This window comes from Zootoca vivipara, chromosome 2, assembly GCF_963506605.1.
Source record: "Zootoca vivipara chromosome 2, rZooViv1.1, whole genome shotgun sequence".
Taxonomy (NCBI): domain Eukaryota; kingdom Metazoa; phylum Chordata; class Lepidosauria; order Squamata; family Lacertidae; genus Zootoca; species Zootoca vivipara.
The window spans coordinates 105,574,773-105,595,540 of record NC_083277.1 but is presented as its reverse complement, the minus strand read 5'-3'; the positions used below and the strand labels follow the sequence as shown (position 1 = coordinate 105,595,540).

Sequence of the window (20,768 nt, the reverse complement as noted above, 5' to 3'; positions counted from 1 at the left end):
TGGAGCAATGCCTCCCCCACAGATCTGAGGGAGGAGGGAGGATGTGCTCCCCAAAGAACACATGTCATAGTGGGCTATGTAAGGAAATTTCCAAAGGCTTTAAAAGAGAGAGATAGAAGAGAGATAGAGGAATATAGGAAAGACAGAATGCACGCAGAGAATATATCTAAGTGATTGATTATACTTACAAAATTGGACTAGTAGTGAAAACAGAAGTTGAGTAAACAAAGGAGGGAAGTTTGTGGGGGAGGGGGAAAGGTGGCGGGGATGATTGGTATTTGGTGAACCTTTTGATTTTTTCTTTTTCTTTTTTCATCGTTATTATTATTATTTATTGTTATTATTATTATTATTATTATTATTATTATTATTATTATTATTATGGATTATTTATTTATGTTCATTGGTTTATACATTATTTGCTTATTGTTTATGTTCTATTGTATAATGATGGATATTCAATAACAACCTTTTTTTAAAAAGGCTCCGCTCATGTGTAAGCTCTCAAGGCATGAGAACACATTCAATCGGTCTTTACCTAACGGAATGCACATACCGTTTGACTGTAAAGAAAATCTCCAAGTGGATTATATAAAAATAGCATTGTGCAGCATTAAAACAGGGGAGATGGGTTTATTTACACCATATGTCCCTGTAATGGATAAGAATACTACTACTGTACTTAACATTTTGATAGCACTTTCAAGCATTCAAAGGGCTTCATGTACATTAACTTGCAGTAATCCTTAACAACACCAACAAAACACCACCACCACCACCAACAACAACAACCCTGGAAGGTAAGTCAGTATAATTATCCCCCCACAATATTTCACAGGGAAGGACTGAGGTTGAGAGGGAGTGTCTAAGGCCGCAAAGTTCAGGTTATAGCTGAGGTAACATTCAAACCGGAGAGTTTCTGATGTCTAGCTCAGTCTCTCAAAGCTTATCCACATTTTGTGTTGCCCTGCACTTTCCCTCCAGGGAAAACCTCTCTTTGGCATTCAACTAGAGCAAAGGGAAATTTGGATTTCCCCCAGATTTCCATTTGTTCCGAGCTACCACTAAAGAGTGAGTTTTCCCTTGGAGGCACGGGGGGAAACTGCTCAGACCCAAGCCTAGAAAGCGAGCAAAGAGCACAGAACTGTTCCACAGTACGGAGGGTTCCACAGCAGTTACTAACAATTTTGCCTGCAGTTCTATGCACACTGAAAGTCAAACTCATTAAACACAGTGGGATCTTCTTCCAAGTATACATGCATAGAATTGCACCCATTGCATCTGTTTTATGTAACAGGTGTGCATTTATGCCTCTGCATATGCACACACACATATTTAACATAGCAGATGTATCTTCTTTAGGGAGATATGGGTAAGTATCAATGTTGCAGAAATCTGACTAATTTAGCCAATGATTAGGAAGGGAAAGTGTGAGCTAATATCAGCTCATCTCAAAGTCGAGGCACATTTGCAATGCCAGCTAATGAGGGAATCATCTCTCTGCATCTAGCAGAGTTTAACCCTTGTGATAATGATATGTGAGGGGGAAACAGAATAAAAGACCCCAAAGCCTCTCTTTCTGAAATACTTTTATTTTCCCACTTCTCATCCTCCTAGGATTTAAAAATATACCAGCAGGTCAGGCTAGCAGCACACTCGTCTCATTCAAAACTATTACCCCCCCCCCTTTAAAAAAATATATATCCAGAAAGACCATTAGATACAAACCACACTGTACAAAGCAGGCATAGAATGCCAGAGTTCAACGTGTGTGTTCATGTCACTGCGGTAGAGTTCTAATTGCACCCAAAATAACAGGAAAGGGTGCAGGAGATGGACCCAGATTGGCTCAGTCAATGCTCAAATTACACAGCAGCCCAACTGCAGCGATATTACTAAGTACTACATGGAAGGATCATTTATTTATAGATTGATGCAGGCATTGTCGTCGCATGTGTCGTCCCCCCCCCCCCCCGGCTTCCATGCCTAGAGACATTTGCAAATGTATTCCGCTCAAGTTCCGTCTCTTAAAATGCCCAAATTGATTTAAATAATCTTATACGTGCTACAGAGGTATGCCCTATTATTAAATTTTTTTAAAAAGAAAACACACACAGTACAGTAGTATTGTTATAGGAACTGCTTAAATTGCTTTAGAGAAGGAAGAAAAAAAGGAAAGAACATGCATTTTTTAAATGCTAGGATGCTCAAACCAGCAGCAGAATGCAAGTAGAGTCGTGCCTTTAACAGTAAAGTAGGCAGAAGACCGGCAGGTGCAGCTTTTCACACTACCGTGTCGCTGGGAAATGGTCACATGACTTCTGGATTTCCACCTAACATGTGGCTGTTAAAAGGAAACCAAGCCTCTCCCAGGACATGGATGCCAACCCTAGATGTGGCCCTTAATACACACACAGCTTCATTGCGGTCCATAGACCCAAAATATACACAGTACCTCAATAGTATATAAACCTTAATATACCGGATGGGGCATTAAGGATTTGTGAGAAACTGTCTTGACCCGACATTTTCCATAGACCTTAATATACTGTGGATCCTGAACGCTTCATCCAGCAAGGGAAACTCTTTGAAGAAAGGGACACACAAAAACAGTGTTGCGGCATTAGCGGAAGGGCCAGTCCTTTGATAACTCTGCAACCATTTATCAGTGACTAAATCTGATTCCCTCCACAACCAGGACATGAAGTCAAAAGCTGCCCCCATTCTTTGTCCCCCAGCAACTGCCTCTGAAACTGGACGTTCCATTTAGCTAGCATGGCTTATCGGTTGCTTGCATGTTGGAGAATCCTCAGCAAGGCCGGTGATGGGCAGAGAAAATCATGGGATGGGGTGGTCCTGTATGAATTTTTATGCTCCCCCTTTAAAGCCATCTAAACCAGAAGCCTTCTCCAAATCCAGATGTTGTTGGACTTTAAAACCAAAAACCCCACCCCAATCCCAAAAAATTCAGAAACCTGCATAGTCAATGGCTAGGGATGGTGGGAGTTGTAGTTCAAAACATCTTCTCCATCGGACAATGGGTTCATCTGGTCCAGTACCCAAAGGATTTAGACTGGAAACTTCAGACTTCAAATCTTAGCTCAGACAGCCTTGCTAAAGCCAGTGTCTACCTAAAAGCACATTAGCCTGAATGTACCTAACTTGCTTTTGATCTAAAAGAAGAGCAAGTGTGAGAAGCGGGGCTTTCCCCCCCTGTGGAATACCCCTCTTGGAGGAATCCCCTCCCTAGGCATTCCGGCAACCGTCTCCCAAAGCAGTTCACATCCATTAAATGGGGCAGGTCCTGCACTCAGGCTAACAAATTAAAAAGAGAAGCCATACAAGGGAAGGAGAGCGAAGGGGAAAAGTGGAGGAAGGACACCCGTGTGACAAATTTAAGCAACAACAGTGGTGCCATTGCCCTTTATTCCTGGTAAGCTTCCATGCAATCCTCTTCTGCATGAGACTTAAGAACCAAAGCCCTGCATGGCTTCCTATGCTCCCTGTTTGGAGCTACAGCCCTCCAAGCAAGGAGATAAGGCAGTAGAACTCAGCAAGACCACTGGCCTCTGTCATCCAGCACTGGGGTCTCCGAGGGTGTCTCCAGATTGTCACTGTTTTGCAGGAGGGATCCAATTGCAATTGCATGGTTAAAATGGATTTAAGCATTCTGTTGCCCTAGCATAGCAAATCCACTTAAAAAGAAGAAGAATCAGTCTTTTGGTGGTTTGGAAAGTGATGGGGTGTATAAGCAACCTTGCGGACAAATCAAAACAAATGCTCAACATAGATTGGGCATAGTCTAACCCAGCGTTTCCCAACCTTTTTTAGGCCATGAGCCACCTAAGCGTCTCTAAAATCCTGATCCTCACCCCCCCCCGCTCGTGACATATAATAATAATTCTTATTTTTCAAAAAGTGAATTCCTGTTTATGTGGAAGAAGCCTAAAAGGCCATTAACTTTGTCTAAACAAGCTCGAATTGCCCCCTTGTGCAGCATGGGAACCCTGGGTCTAACCACTCTGTAAGCATTGCACACGCAAAGCAATATGAATGCTGATTAAGCAGGTCATCTGGAGGGTTCTTGAATGGCAGAGGCTCTCCAAGATCCTGCTTTTCAAAAATTAAAAATAAAATTCAGCTACTATCCAAGATAAAAAACCAGATTCTTTTTTAAAAAAATTAGGGGTAAACCATTGAATGTTTCTCCTTGAAATAGCACCTCTTAGAGCCTGCTACCTCTTTCCACATTCCACCTTAAGAGGGTGACTGGATGCAAGAGACTCCACTGCTTAAACAACAACCCAAGTTCTCTCTCTCTCTCTCTCTCTCTCTCTCTCTCTCTCTCTCTCTCTCTCTCTCTCTCTCTCTCACACACACACACACACACACACACACACACACACACACACTCCCCCCACACTCCCACACACACACACAGAGGGGGGGAGGGGGGAAGAGGAAACCAAAACTTCATAGTATCTTGTCAGTTTCCAACCATGGGCACAGGAGTTCTGAAAATATCCTCCCAAAAGATTTATGTGACCAAGTTGCTTTTGCGAGGAAGGGGGGGGGGGTGAGTAGAAAGAAAACAAGGGGGAGAAAGAGGGCTTGTTGGTACACTACAGCCCACACTAAATCTGTTCTACATCTTGATATCAAGCCCTGTAACCCAGGTTTCCTAAGAGTACCTTTCTCTGCGTAAGCAGGCTAGCTACATAATATGAAAATAGAAAAGAGCTGAGCCTGCTCAGAGGCATTCGCTTCTACAGCCAGCCGGCTTGTGCTCTTCTTTCTCCACTGTGTTGCCACTGCCTGACCCAGGGACCATGACTTTTGCTTTAAAAGCTTGGGGTCAGAGACAGAGAGAGGAAGAGAGACAAATTGCATTTGGGAATAGTTTCTCCCAATCACACAGGTATTGATTTTCCTTCCTTCCTCGGTCCATTTTTCTCTGTGCTGTAGTGATGATATAACGTAAGATTTGGCCCCCAGGCAGAGGTCTTCCCTAACCTTTCAATGGGGATCTCACCAGCTACACCCAGGAATCATAAAGTTGGAAGGCATCCTGAGGAACATCTAGTCCAGGCATAGGCAAACTCGGCCCTCCAGATGTTTTGGGACTACAACTCCCATCATCCCTAGCTAACAGGACCAGTGGTCAGGGGTGATGGGAGCTGTAGCCTCAAAACATCCGGAGGGCCAAGTTTTCCTATGCCTGATCTAGTCCAACCTCCTGCAATGTAGGGATATGCAGCTGTCCCATACACACAGGGGATCAAACTTGCAACCTTGGTGTTATCGCCACCATGCTCTAACCAACTGAGCTATCCAGGCTAGTGAAAAGCAGATGTTGGACTCCTGGGCTACAGACTTGCCATCCCCGCCATCTCATTATTCCTTTTGGATTTCTGCCACCCCTCCTTTGGTACTGTGAGTGATTGTAGTGTAGACTGTTTGAGGACCGGGATATTCATAGGGAAAACAAAATGCTTGTTTACAAAGCTATTGTAGTACCAACCTTACTGTGTGCTTGTGAACCATGGACCACTTATAAATGCCATCTCCCACTCCTTGAAAGATTCCATCAATGGTGTCTCCAATTTTTTTTACACATCACCTGGGAAGGCAGGCCAGTGTACTGGAAGAAGCAAAGATCGGGAGTGTCGAAGTGATGATTCTCCAACATCAACTTCGTTGGACTGGTCATGTTGTGCGGATGCCTGATTATCGTCTTCCAAAGCAAGTACTCTATTCCAAACTTGAAAATGGTAAGTGTAATGTTGATGGTCAACAAAAGAAGTTCAAAGACTCTCTCAAGGCAAATCTAAAAAAATGTAGTATAAACACCGACAACTGGGAAACACTGGCCTGCGAGTGCTCCAACTGGAGAACAGCCTTTACCAAAGGTTTTCATGAGTTTTGAAGACACTCGAAATCAGGACAAAAGGGAGAAATGCGCTAAGAGGATGGCACACTTGGCAAACCCTCACCGTGATCAACTCCCGCCTGGAAACCTATGACCGCACTGTGGAAAGACGTGTGGATCCAGAATTGGCCTCCACAGTCACTTACGGACTTATGTTAGAACCGTGTTTATGGAAGACAATCTTACTTGGCTGCGAGTGATCACCAAAGAAGAAGAAGAAGAAGACTGGAAGGGTCTGGTGCAATGGGTGGGAACAGGCTAAGCTGCTGATATGGGGCAGCAGCTCTGCAGAACGTAGGAATGGGGGGAGAGACAGAGAGAGACCGTGATACATGTGTGCCTCCTGTGGTGTGGAAAGCAAAGCAAAGCACAGCACATGGGCAAGAGGTAGATAGATGCTGCTACTGTGTCATGGAAGCTGACCTTAAGGGAATAAGATGCAAGAGTTTCTTCAGAACTAGAAGATCAAACTTGTGAAGGGGAAAGAAGCCTTCTGCCGGGTGTTCGTTTAAGATACAGTAAGCTCGGCTCGGAGCAACTTCTCCCTCCCGCACCCCCACAACTTCCCTCAAAATACACAGAGCATTTTCTCAGAAACTCCTAGCTAGCCAAACTCCTCTGTATAGAATTATAGAGTTGGAAGGGACCCTGAGAATCGCCTGGTCCAAGCCTCTGCAATGCAGACATAGGCAGCTGTCCCATACAGGAATCGAACTTGCAACCACCACCATGCTCTAACCAACTGAGCTATCCAGGCTATCCTAACACTGTGCAAACTGCATTCCCAAGAGGGCTGTTCTCAAGTAGTTTGTGCTTGGGTCAAACAAACAAAACCACCAAATGGGCCACAACCACTTTAATCCGTTGACCAGAAATGAAACAGAAGAGAGGTGTCTTTAAAGATGGGACATTTTTTTTTATAAGAAAGGCACATAATTTGCAAACTCTATAGAAATGTGGCTGCTGCTGCTAATCATTCCAATGCGACTTGCGTGGTAAACTTCCTAGTGGGCCACAGCCCCATCCAGCCATGCTTGTTATTGTGCATTCATGATTATTTGTGCTCAGGATGGTATCAGGGTCTATACAGTGGAACCTTGGTTCTCAAACGGCTTAGTCAATGAACAAATCAGCTCCTGAATGCTGAAAACCCAAAAGTAAGTGTTCCAGTTTTGCAACATTTTTCAGAACCCAAACCTCTGATGCGGCTGTCAGCTATTGTGTCCGGGGCACCTGAACCAATCGGAAGCTGCGCCTTGGTTTTCAAACGTTTTGGAAGTCAAACGGACTTCCGGAATGGATTGTGTTCAAGAACCAAGGTACCACTGTACTTGGTTTTGATTTCAATACTATTTGCACCTGCAAAAGTTTTGGGGCAGGCATGCTGCTTCTCTCCCCCCCCCCCAAAAAAATTAGTGCACATCACTTGATTTCCTCTGAAACCCTGTATTTTTTCAAAAAATACAACAAATATTCCAGCTTAGTCTTGTCCCACTTTTGTTGCACTATACTTCCAGACAGCAGCAATGCATTGACATTGGAGAAGCATCAAAGAACCACTAATAAAGCAGTAAATAGATCAGTATAATATACCACAAATGCACTATTATTGCATCAATGACCTGTTGCAGAATACACCCAATTAAAAGGCCAAAGCCGGTCTAGAGGGGCCCTTTGCCCTATACTGCAGGGGTCAGCAAACTTTTTCAGCAGGGGGCCGGTCCACTGTCCCTCAGACCTTGTGGGGGGCTGGACTATATATATATATTTTGGGGGGGGAATGAATGAATTCCTATGCCCCACAAATAACCCAGAGATGCATTTTAAATAAAAGGACACATTCTACTCATGTAAAAACCCACTGATTCCCGGACCATCTGCGGGCCGGATTTAGAAGGCAATTGGGCCGGATCCGGGCCCTGGGCCTTAGTTTGCCTACCAATGCCCTATAGCTTGGATATGCTCTTTAATTCGGAACATTAATTATGCTATCCTGCACTGCATCAGATTTCATGGTAGTGTGCTGATACTCTTAGATAAAGTTTCCCTGTAGATTTTGGGTGCTTCTTTTAATTTCTCCTTGGGTGTACCCTCTCCTTGCTTCTCTGTAAGGCTGCTCTCAGTCCCAAATAACCAACCTGCAAATGATTCAGTTTGGACATTGACTTGGAGACGAGTAAAACAATAATTTGCTTAGGGGCAACTGCAAAGTGATGGTAGCTCCCTTGGTAGTACAGTGGAACCTCGGTTTATGAACACCTCGGTTTATGAATTTTCGGTTTATGAACGCCACAGACCCATCTGGAACGGATTAATTCATTTTCCATTACTTTCAATGGGAAAGTTCGCTTCAGTTTATGAACGCTTCAGTTTATGAACACACTTCCGGAACCAATTACACCCATGCTTCAGTTTATGAACGCTTCAGTTTAAGTACTCCGCGGACCCATCTGGAACAGATTAATCCACTTTCCATTACTTTCAATGGGAAAGTTCACTTCAGTTTATGAACGCTTCAGTTTAAGTACTCTGCGGACTGTCTGGAACAGATTAATCCACTTTCCATTACTTTCAATGGGAAAGTTCGCTTCAGTTTATGAACGCTTCAGTTTATGAACAGACTTCCGGAACCAATTGTGTTCATAAACCGAGGTACCACTGTATTGGAAACATTCAGAAAAATGGATGGCTGAGAGGTGGGAGGGAAAGGGAAAGGAGAAAATACTTTTGGAAGTGTATAGGGATCATTCATACAGTAAAACGGAACAATCTAAATGCATTGTGTCAGATGAGAACTTGCGAGTTACACAGAACGCTTCCTCAGATTCAGTGTTTGGAGAAAGAGATCTGTGTATCTCAAAAGCTTACAGGCGATATTGTGAAGGTTGGTTGCTCCTGGGGTGGGGGTGGGGGTAATCTTACTATGCATTCCTTTACTTCAGGCTCTATTTGGTAAACTTTATTTAAGCATGGCACAAAAGGAAGCGTGGATGAGCCGTTATTCCAGAAATATTCAACTGATTATTCCCATGCCCCACCATCACAAACCAACAAAAACTAGCCCACACCAGGGACCACTTTACTAGCCCACACCAGGGGTCCCTTTACCTTTACCCTTTTAAAATGTGGATCTTTGGGGGGGGGTGTTATTGGGTTGTTGTTTTTATTTTTATTAGGCATTTTATGGTTTTATATCTTGATTTTATTCTGTGAACCGCCTTGAGACTCCCGGGTACAGGGCGGTATATAAATTCAATCAATCAATCAATCAATCAATCAATAATACTGCTTCAGGGCTGGCCCAATACATTTTACCACCTGAGGCAAAGGACAAGATGGTGCCTCCCCCCCCCCTTCACCACTAAGTATTCCAGGAACTGGACTGGCCGTTATTTCAGTACTAGTGATGTCCTAGTATCCACCACCACCTCTTGCACCTGAGGGTCACAGGCTAGTCCGGGGGGGGGGGGGGCACAGCTCCGTCCTCTGAAGAAGGGAACAGTCAAGGACTGCTCCCTTGCATCTGCTGTCTGAGGAGGTCACAACACTGCCTAATGGCGGCAACGGCTAGTGGCCATTGGGACTAGAAGGCAGGGAGACCCGAGCCAATGACTGACAGAGCAACTCCTTCTACATTTGTCACCATCCTCCTCCCCTCTGGGTTCTACAAGGGCTGGGGTTAAAGAGGAGAGCAGGCCGAGGCTGGTGGGAGCAGTACCCCATTTGTCCTAATGGGCTGAGCTCCACTGCCCAACGGTAGGGCTGGCCTCTGTGCTTCTCCCATAGGAAAAGTCAGATGGAGATACAGCAAGAAAATAGTAGAAAAGGAATTGGTGCATGTGTGGATGCACACAAGAATGCAGGGTAGGGAAAGCTCTCCCCCCCCCCAATCCCTTCCCCCTCCTCTCATAGCTGCCAAGTTATCCCTTTTTTAAGGGATTTCCCCTTATGCTGAATAGGCTTCCTCGCGAGAAAAGGGAAAACTTGGCAGCTATGCCTCCTCTCATCCTTTCCTATTAACTCAATTAAAACCAGAGCAAGGCAAGGAAGCAGACTTGAGGGTTCCTTGCTAAAAAGTGGGATAATTTAAACCAAAAACCACCACCTACTAATTGTGGGATAACCAGCCTCATATACCAACATGCTTAATTTATGCACTAAGGGGTTAATGCCATAGAGTAAGCTGTCCTGCCAGGCTTAGCTAGGTCTCTCTCCCTTGCCTTCGGAGGAAGGAATCAAGCCTATTGTTGTACCTCAGTCTACCTGATGAACTCAGCGTGTGAGGTCTAAACTGGTTGCTCCAGCTTAGCCACATGGCTCTAACAAGTCTTCCTTGAGTTCCTATATGAATAATTTAGGAACTTTCACCACTGTAACTAAGGCAAGTTTTACTGCATGTGCAACTTGTTCCTGAATGCTGGACGGAAAAGCACATGAAACTGACCTTCGGAGAGTTTGGAATGAGTAAGTAAATGAGTTTGGAGTAAGTAAATGATTTTAAACTTACCCAAACGTGTGGTCTTTTTCTATGCTAGGGGAAGGAGGAAGCTTTGTAACTCACAAGAGCATATTCTAAAGGTCTAATAGCCTATATCTCCATACTTTGCTGCATATTTTGTGATTTAAAATCTCTGCTGGGGTTCTCTCACCAAAGTATACTTGTCCCAAACTTGGATCTTGGCATCCATGAATTCTCCTTTTATTACCCACCCCCTTTGGAGTAGTGTGGGGAGGAGAGAGGGGAAAGTCCAACTGTGCAACTAGAATTTATTCCACTCTTGCACTTATTGAGATGGATACTACCCACAGTTGGAAGATATCTTGCAGATCTAGTCCAACCCCCTTGCTCACTCCAGAATCTGCAAGGCAGGCACCTGCTTCAGAATCCCTGAAAGTTGGCTGCTCAACCTCTGCTTAAATGCTCCCATCAAAAGAGAGCCCACCATCTCCTGAGGCAGTCTGTTCCACTGTCTTGCCTGTCAAAGATTTCTTCCAATCTTTACCCTAAATCTGCTCCCCTGTAATTTCTACCCCTTGGTCCTGTCCTCTAGAACAGTGTTCAACTTTGGGACCACAGATGTTGTGAGACTCCCATTCCCATCATCCCCAGCCAGCTTCAGCTATTGGCCATGGATGATGGGTGTTGTAGCCCAACAACATCTGGAGACCAAAGGCTGAAGAACACTGCAGAAAACCTGCTCCATCCTCTGTGTGGCAGCCCTTCCAATATTTCAAGTCTGCTCACTGTCTTCTTCAAACCATTGGACACAGGATGCATTTAGTACTAATTTAGGAGAGCACTTCACACCATTCCTATCCAGAAGGTACTTCCATGGAGCAACTGATGTGCAACTTGGATGTAGAAAGGCACATGTGATGATCACACATGCAAGCCTTCTCTGAAATGAGAAGCCACAGTTATTGGGAAGTCATAGCCAAGCACAAATTCCTAGCTTGGGCTATTGTGGTGAAAACTCAGTATGTCCTTATCTTTTCTGTATGTGTCCATTTGAAAGCGGGGAACCTCTGGCCTTCCAGATGTTGTCAGACTACAACTCACGTCATCCCTGACCATTGGGCCATGCTGTCTGCAGCTGATGGGAGTTGGACAACATCTGGCAGGCCACAGGTTAGCCACACACACCATGGTCCACACTCAAGTTGTGCATTATTTTCTATATGGTAGTGGTGCATTATTTTATATATACCATATATACCATATATATGGTTTATATATATCATATATACAGTGGTGCCTCGCTTAATGAATGCCCTGCTTAACGAAATTTCCGCTTAACGAAAGGTTTTTTCTAGCGGAGGTTGCCTCGCTAGACGAATTCATTTTATGAAAAATTCATCTAGCGAATCGCGGTTTCCCATAGGAATGCATTGAAATTCAATTAATGCGTTCCTATGGGCAAAAAAAAAAATTCAATGCATTCCTATGGGATTCGCTAGACAAATTTTTCGTTATAAGAAAAGACCCGTGGAACGAATTAAATTCGTCTAGCGAGGCACCACTGTACCACATATATGGTGTGTGTGTGTGTGTGTGTGTGTGTGTGTGTGTGTGTGTGTATATACACCCCATATATATGGTAGTGGTTTCTTTGTAGGTTTTTTTTTTGCAATGAATAGATGTTTGTACAATATACAGCTTTGAACAGAGATCATGAGCTGCGAAGTGGTGAATATATTCAAATCACCTGTCATCACAAGTCAATCCAAACTTGCTCAACTGGGGAGAGGGAGCCAATCTGGTTTCAGGGTGATGAAAAAGTCTCTCCAAAAAGGTTGTGTGACTCAGTCCTTCGTCCCAGAACCCTTGCTTCTTCCCCATAGTACAATGAGCCATCTCAACAATGCCTGAGTTATTTAAGGAAGGGGAGTAGGGGGACCTTACTTAAATCTACATGGTCCATCCTTTGAATCGCCCCCATTTTAGCAAAAGTGTGGCCTTCCAAGCTCTCCAAAGGAAGGCCACTAATAAAGTTGTAACAAAGGGTAAAGAGGATACTTCCCTCCATCAAAAAGGACACCCTGCCCCTTAGCAAACACACACACATCCAGCCATTTCAGTTCACCCCTGCCCTTTAGGTTTTTATGTTGACCATAATAATTTTTTGCAGTGTTGTTTTGAAAGGCAGTGTGGTATAAAAAGGTAAATAAATAAATAAAGGGCCCCTGGATGGTGAAGTCCAGTCAAAGGCAACTATGGGGTTGCGGCGCTCATCTTGCTTTCAGGCTGAGGGAGCCGGCGTTTGTCCACAGACAGCTTTCTGGGTCATGTGGCCAGATGACTAAACCGCATCTAGCGCAATGGAACACTGTGATGGAAACCAAAGTGCACAGAAATGCTGTTTACCTTCCCACCGCAGCAGTTCCTATTTCTCTACTTGCACTGGTGTGCTTTCAAATTGCTAGGTTGGCAGGAGCTGGGACAGAGCAACGGGAGCTCACCCTGTCATGGGGATTCGAACTGCCAACCTTCTGATCAGCAAGCCCAAGTGGCTCAGTGGTTTAGACTACAGCACCACCTATGTATAGTGACTGCAGTCGTGGGCTTGGAATGAGAATCAGGGGTAAACCATTGCTCAGAGGAGAAGCTCACTGGGAGATATTGGGCCAGCCAGTCATCACCTCTCAAGCCCAACCTACCCCACAAGGCTGTTGTGAGAGATAAAAGGAGGGGGACACTGAGTATGCCATCCTGAGCTCATTGGAGGAAAGTCAAAATGAAAAATCAGATCTCTGGCTACACCCTTCTGACGCCGCAGAACAGACCACTCTTATCTCCATCACTTGGACTGTCAACCTTTCCACAGCCCAGTCCTGTTTTTTTAAATAAAAAAAACCCTCTTTGCCCAGCTCTCCATTTCACACAGAATATGGATGACAAATGAAGGTTTGTTGCCAAGCATAGACCCAGCAGGGAACCGCAACTTGTAGAATACCTAGTTGTTGTATTGTCACATTTCACATGCCACACAACCCACAAGTGTACAACCCAACCTGAAAGTGCACTCTCGGCAAGTGGCAACAGTTCATACTGGCCCCCTAAGGAGTGTATCTCATGACACACAGGTTTGCAAACACGTCTATCACATTCACACATTGCATTCTCAGGTTTATACATGAAGGAAGGAAGGAAGGAAGGAAGGAAGGAAGGAAGGAAGGAAGGAAGGAAGGAAGGAAGGAAGGAAGGAAGGAAGGAAATGGCATATTCATCCCCTAGGAATCCTAGGGCTAAATTCTGAAAGAAAAGAAAAGATCCTGGACACAACAAAAGAAGAAGAAGCTATTTTGGATACCTGATCACTTGGGTCACCAAATGGAGACTCCAAGGACTGCTGTAAGTGACATAAAAGCCATGATTTACACTAAATGCTGCTCTCCTTAGCCACAGTGGCGCAGTGATGGGGGGGGGAGGGAGCTCCACTTGATGAAATTCTCCCTTTAGCGCTAATCTTAAAAGGCATAGCAGCCCCCTCATGGAGAGTGTGCACACACTTCATACCTTTAAAACACATTCTTTCCCTCAAAGGATTCTAGGCACTGTAATATACCCCCCCAGCAACCCTTAACAAAACTACAGTTCCCAGAATTCTTTGAGGGAAAGAATGTGCTTTAAAAGGTATACTGTGTCTGCAGCCACTGTCTGTAGCTGGCAACCCCCAGTGGTAAGCCATTAAAAAACAAAAACAACCCAACAACCTTTGTATAGGTTTTTTGAGAGTCCATTGAGATTTGGGGGAGATAGAACTGACTGAATTTGCAGCCCACTAAAGAATAGCACACAGCCCATACGTGGCTTGCACCACATGTGATAAGTGCACAAGTGTGTTGCATATACATCACACCCTGGGGAGCTACAGTTAGTTGCAGATTCCCAGCATGTGTCCTCTTGCACGATGCACACGCACGCCGTTTTAATTTGCTCTGCTCTTCCCCACCCAGAAGGACCGCTTTGAATGCAGGAATCGTGTTGCCTCTGAAACAGGCCTCTAAACTCGAATGAGTGCAAAAAACCACTACCACCACCACTTCCTTGAGCAGCCCATCCAGGCTGGCTCGGATTAAAGGTTTCAGGAATGAAATTGTGAGTGGTAAGAGTGAGGGGGACCTGAACGTATTTTGGAGAGAGGTTTTCCCAGCGAGTGGAGGTCTTCTGCAGAGGAAACAACTAGACGTGACAGCCCTCAAGCTTCCCTACTGAGGCCAAGACAACAAGGTTGGGATTTGGGGGTGGGGGAGGGAAGAGGACTTTAAAAAAGAGAGGGTGGGAAGTCAACTCACGCGTGCCATCAAAGCGGGTTGCTATGGTATCCAGGAAGGTGTTTTGGGGAGCCAGGAGGCCCCTCATCACCGGCATTTTAAGACTTGCTCGAGGACCTCTCCATCGTCCAATGGTTGGGAGAAAAAGAGATGCAGAAGTCGTGGGGGTGGGGGGGGGAAGGGGAAGAAACACCCTTAGTCTCCCCAAGTCAGAGGATTTCTCCACCCACCCAACTCCCACTTCTTGTGGGGCGCAGGGGGGCTCGCTGCCAAGTCTACAGCTGCCCCAGCCTTCGGATCTCGCCCGTGCCCAGACAGCAAGGTAAGCGCATCCGGCAAAGAAACGGCAAAAAGGAGAGGGGGGCGCCCTCCCTTCCCAAATGAGCAGCCACTCCAAAGACGGACGGACCCTAGTCCCCTTCGGTCGTGGCCTGGCGCGAAGCCCGGCTCAGCCCTCCAGGTGGCCGGACTGGACGGAGCGAGAAGAAGAAAAAAGCCCGGGTCGTGGTCTGGAGATCCCGGCTGGAAGTCCCCCGACGGCTGCCTCCTGCTTAGGATGCGTCCCCATCCGCGGAGCCGTAGGGGCTCGGGGCTTCTTCCCCTCCGGCTGCCCTCTCCTCGCGCCCCCATCTGGGACCCGGCAGACCCCGCTGCAGCAGCGCCAACATCTTCCTCCCCGGCTCGCTCCGGTCTGTGCGCCTTCGCAACTCCGACGGCAAGTCCCAGAAACTGCCAGGCGTCGCGATCGCCAGCAAAGCTTTGGACGCCCGGGGCATAATTTCCAGGCGCTGCCTTTATCAGCGCAGAGCCGCCTTCGCCGCCGTCCTCCTCCTCCTCCTCCTCTTGCCGTCGCCACTTCTTCTTCTTCTTCTGCAGCTCCCCAAACCGTCCCCGAGCCGAAAGTTGCTCCGCTTTGTCATTCGCGTGACTTGGCAGCTCGTCGGGCAGCGGTTATTCGAACCCTCGGAAAGAAGCGGCTGTTAAGTGAAGCCCACTCCCTCCCCTCTCCGAACCATCTTTCGTCAATTTCAGCCACCCGGAGCATCGCACAGCATCCTCAACTTGAAAGTTACCATAGCTACTTAAGACACACCCGGTGGCTCTCCCTTAAAGGGACAGCCAACCTGTAGAGCTGCAAGTTTGGAGTTTTGTTTTTGTTTTGTTGTTTTGCTTCGGCTCCCGTGCAGATTAAGAAGCTACACGTATCTCAGAGAACACACGTACATGCACACAGGCACAAAAACTGGGTCTGTTATTTTGAAGAAAGAGAACTGAAACGGACTGAGGATGAAAAACACGCACCCTCAGGCGTGCCGACTTGAATAAAATACGGGGGGTGGGGAAGGGGAGGTAAGCCTTGCCCTGCATAATCGATCCCATGACGTGATGCATGTGCACCATTTGAATCGCAATGCCCGTCAACTTTGGGGGGGACCCCCAGCAATTGGCTCCAATGTGCACTCTTTAAAAGCATTAGGTCGTCACATGGGAGGCTGCCATAAATGCACTTCATGTGACTCCACCAGGCCATAGCATCTTCAAAGCGCCCACAGTGAGAGAGGCCGTGGAATATTACAGAGGTATCCAGAGCTAGCAGGGAACAGATTCTCCAGTTTATATGGCGTTTTCAAATGTCAGAATGCCACTCTAGGCAGTGGGTTTTGACAGGCTCTGTATTGCAAGCCATAAAGCTGAAACTGGACCAAATAATTTAACTTTAGGGTTTGCACCTTATATGTCAGCTCTGTGCCTTTAGTAGCAGGTTGGTAAAGGTAAAGGACCGCTGGACGGTTAAGTCCAGTCAAAGGCGATTACGGGGTTGTGGCGCTCATCTCGTTTTTCAGGCTGAGGGAGCCGGCGTTTGTCCACAGACAGCGTTCTTGGTCATGTGGCCAGCAGGACTAAACTGCTTCTGATACAACGGAAAGAAATTGGCTGAAGTTTTGCACATCACAGAAGCAGCTCACCCACTAAGTCTAAGTGTGTCAAACTTTTTAAATTGAGTTAACTAAAACTAACCCCCCCTTTCCTTACAGTTAAAGGGAATGGGCCGAGAGAAAGGCGACAATGTTTGTTCACGTTTGTTGCATCAGGAAGGTCTGAGGCATTGCATGGCAGGGAAGAGTCTCAAATGTGTTCTCTCCCCAGCCTACATCCCCAGCATGTTTGCGCACTCCTGTCTCAGTGGGGTCTGCCCTGGGTTGGTCAAAATTTAAGATGGCAGGATCCTCAAGGACGTGCTCAATGGGGAGCTGGCACCAGGCCTGTTGGCAGACCAACTCTGTATTATAAAGAGTTGCACCTCATCTAGAGCCATATCGAATCACCTCTGTCTGCACTGTGGGAAGGGGCTGATTTAGATTTGGAGGGAGGGAATTTATGCTGCTTTGAGACTAGGGCTGCCTGGCTGCATGCTCGTTTCTGCACCCAAGTAATGCCTGTTCAACCTGTACACTTTTAAACAGATTATTACAAAGGCGCTGGAAGTCCCTACATCTCCCCCCCCCCCAAATCACCCTATAAAGGTTGCCCTGAAGTTTCATCTGCTTGGGGGAGCCTGTTAACAGAATCAATGCCTGTTATTTTCCTCTTCCAAAGGGAGCAGTTTAACTCAGCAGGAAATCCCTTCACTCTCTTCGTGTGGAATAATACTTAGTAGAGCCCCTGGTTGTATCAAACACCCCCTCCATCTTGCACTCAATAGAAAGAAATTTCAATGGCAACACCTGTATTTAAATTAACTCGGCTTGAGTAAAGAGATTCAGCAGTGGTGTTTGCTTTGTTTTTTTGGTGGGGGTGGTGTTTTTTTTAAAAAAAACTAAGGTAGGGATACTAGCAAAGACAATGACTCTATTGCACGGTTGTTGATACTGCACAGATGAGGGTCCTTAACCTGTATACCTGCTGCACACACACATACACACCCTCCAATAAACAATCACATGCAATAAATTGAGCAGGTGTGTCCTTTGTGGACTCCTGTTTATTTCAATGGTCTTGCCGGATACATTCAAGTGTCCTGCTTCTAATATGCCGCAGGTAAAACACACTTCATATCGCAATATGCTACTTTCCCCAAGTGCTCAAAACTCTTCACACACATGATTTCAGTAATCCTTCCAACAACCCTGTAGGGTAGGCCAGTATCAACACCCCCAATAATACTAGAAAAAGGGGGTAAATGACCCCATGTATGGTTAAGTCCAGTCAAAGGCAACTATGGGGTTGCGGCGCTTATCGCACTTTCAGGTCGAGGGAGCCAGTGTTTGCCCACAGCTTTCTGGATCATGTGGCCAGCATGACTAAACCACTTCTGGAGCAACGGCACACTGTGACGGAAACCAGAGCGCATGGAAACACTGCTTACCTTCCCACCGCAGTGGTACCCATTTATCTACTTGCCCTGGTATGCTTTCGAACTGCTAGGTTGGCAGGAGCTGGGACAGAGCAACGGGAGATCACCCTGTCTCAGGGATTCAAACCGCCAACCTTCCAATTGGCAAGCCCAAAAGCCTCAGTGCTTAGACCACAGCGCCACCTGCTCCCAGAGCACCCTTTTATAAGCTACAAGTTCACAGGATTTTTTGAGAGAAGCTGTGGCAGTTTAAAGTGATATGATGCTGCTTTAAAAGCATACCGTGTTTCCCACATTTTAAGACACCGTCTTATATTTATTTTACCCAAGAAAATAAGCCTATGGCTTATTTTCGGGGGGGTGTCTTTTTAATTTTTTTTTAACTGTAATTACGGCAGCCAGCGTTGCTGCTGCTGGGTTCCGGAGGCAGCCTGCAGGGTCGGTGCCCAGCTGCGCCGGTGCTGGACACTGGAGAGAGCAGGAGACTGAGCAGCCACTGCGGCATCGCGCTGCCAGAGACTCGCAGCCACTGAGGAGCTTGCGGCGCCGGGGCTTGCGGGCGGCTCTCGCCTTTCCGCCCTTTCTCCTGCTCCCGGGGGAGACGTGGCTTCTATTCCCCATTGCCAAGGAAACAGCCCGGGGGAGAGACGCCAGAGCTGAGGCGCCCCCCGCCCGCGGATCCCACGTGCCGCCGAAAACGGCAATGCTTAGGGCCCCCCACTCCTCGCCCGAAGTGGAGTAAGGCCCCCCGAGCGGTCCAGGGCTTGCTTCCGAATGCGCAGGGACAGGACTGCGCTGTTAAACTCTTTGCAAACTCCTTGCCCAAAAGAAAGCTGTCCTGCAGAGTGCCGGATCGAGGAGCCGGTCTGCAGAGTCAGCGCCCAGCAGCGCGGCGCTGGATTGAGGAGGCGGTGCTTCGTGCGGAGCTGCTGGGCGCCGACCCGGCAGGCCGCTTCCTCGATCTGGCGGCCTCCCGGGTTGGCGCCCAGCAGCGCCGCGCGGAGCACCGCCGGTCTGTAGAGTCAGCGCCCAGCAGCGCGGCGCTGGATTGAGGAGGCGGTGCTTCGTGCGGAGCTGCTGGGCGCCGACCCGGCAGGCCGCTTCCTCGATCCGGTGCTCCGCGCGGCGCTGCTGGGCGCCCACCCGGGAGGCCGCCGGAGAAAGGGCGGCAAGGCGAGAGCCGCCTGCAAGCCCCGGCGCCGCAAGCTCCTCAGTGGCTGCGAGTCTCTGGCAGCGCAATGCCACAGTGGCTGCTCAGTCTCCTCTCTCCCATGCCCAGCGCTGCTGGGAGCCGACCCTGCAGGCATGGCTTATTTTCGGGGTATGTCTTATATTTTACAAAGGCTTTAAAATCCTGCCATGGCTTATATTATGACTCCGTCTTAAAAAGGGGGAAACACGGTAGTACAGATGGGGTCTCAGTCGCATAGGGCTGGTTCATATGATGCCCCTGCTCTTGCACCCATGGAGGCCTACTCCCGAGTAGTGCCAAAAAGATCATTTGACTCGCTTTCAATGAACAGATCTATTTTTTCCAGTAGCACCTTAGAGACCAACTAAGTTTGTCATTGGTATGAGCTTTCGTCTGCCTGCACACTTCTTCAGATCTATTTTTGCAAGCCTTTGTTAAATCTACAATAAGGAAGTTTCAAAAGCCGTGAGGGCTAGAAACTTCTTTTTTATAAGCTGCACTGAAACAAAGAAGATGGAACAGATACAATGTACAGCACACGTAAGTTGTAAGCACTGGAACCCTCTGAAAGAGTTTATATAAGCAGCCTGGTTGTTCAAAACATGCCCATCCCAGCCTTGATTTCTTTCATAGCAGTTGACTCCAGCTGTCTCACTTCGATGCCTCACCTGCTGCTATTCCTGCATGACAAAGACACAGACTTGGCCTTCAAGGTTGTTTCTCGGCAACAGGTCCCACAAGAGAAGCACAACCAGCTCCCTCCAGAATGGTTCAGGATTGAAGCCAAAATCTCTCTCTCTCTCTCTCTCTCTCTCTCTCTCTCTCTCTCTCTCTCTCTCTCTCTCTCTCTCTCTCTCTCTCAGCAGCCCTTGAACCTAGTGAGGGATTTGAGAATAAGAGGATTCTTTCAAAGGGGTGAAGGACATCTCGAGGAAAATTTCCCAGCTCAATTTGCTTATAAAATTGTTTAATTTATATTTACTCATAATCCTTATTTTTTTTAATAAAAAAACCCCAACATTATCTGCCTTTATAGTGGATCTTGGATTTTTTTTTTTTAAGGAAAAAGGCAAGGTTAAAAAAAGAAAGGATTAAAGAAAGGGAAAAGGCGAGGTTAAAAAAGAAAGGATTAACTAGAGTAGGTCATACTTTTTCACCCAAAACGTTAAGATTTGTTTGCTGTTTTTAAAGGACCTCTCGAAGTTTCAAAAGCAGGATTTGCAATTTACTCGGTATAAATCTTAATCAAATAAGTGTTGGAAATGTAAAGAGAAAGGAGGTTCTTTTTATCATATGTGGTGGTCTTGTACTAAGGTTAAAGCTTACTGGGAAATGATATACAATGAATTGAAAAGGATGTTCAAAATAACTTTTGTTGGGGGGGGGGGACCAGAACCTTTCTTCCGGGAATTATAGGGGCAGAACTACCCAAACTGTGCAGAAAGTTAATCATGTAGGCTACTACAGCGGCAAGAATGTTACTTGCCCCAAAATGGAAAGAAGCAGAAGTCCCAGCA

At 46.6% G+C, this 20,768-nt stretch overlaps 1 protein-coding gene across 1 annotated transcript in view; it reads right to left on the bottom strand.

Moving 5' to 3' along the window:
* The window catches only part of KCNH3 (potassium voltage-gated channel subfamily H member 3), a 66,538-nt gene extending 51,737 nt beyond the window's left edge, over positions 1 to 14,801 (bottom strand). Inside the window, exon 1 of the mRNA XM_035103891.2 lies at positions 14,726 to 14,801. Coding sequence (XP_034959782.1) covers positions 14,726 to 14,801 — 76 coding nt within the window. The remainder of the gene's footprint in view (positions 1 to 14,725) is intronic.
* Positions 14,802 to 20,768: the final 5,967 nt, after the last annotated feature.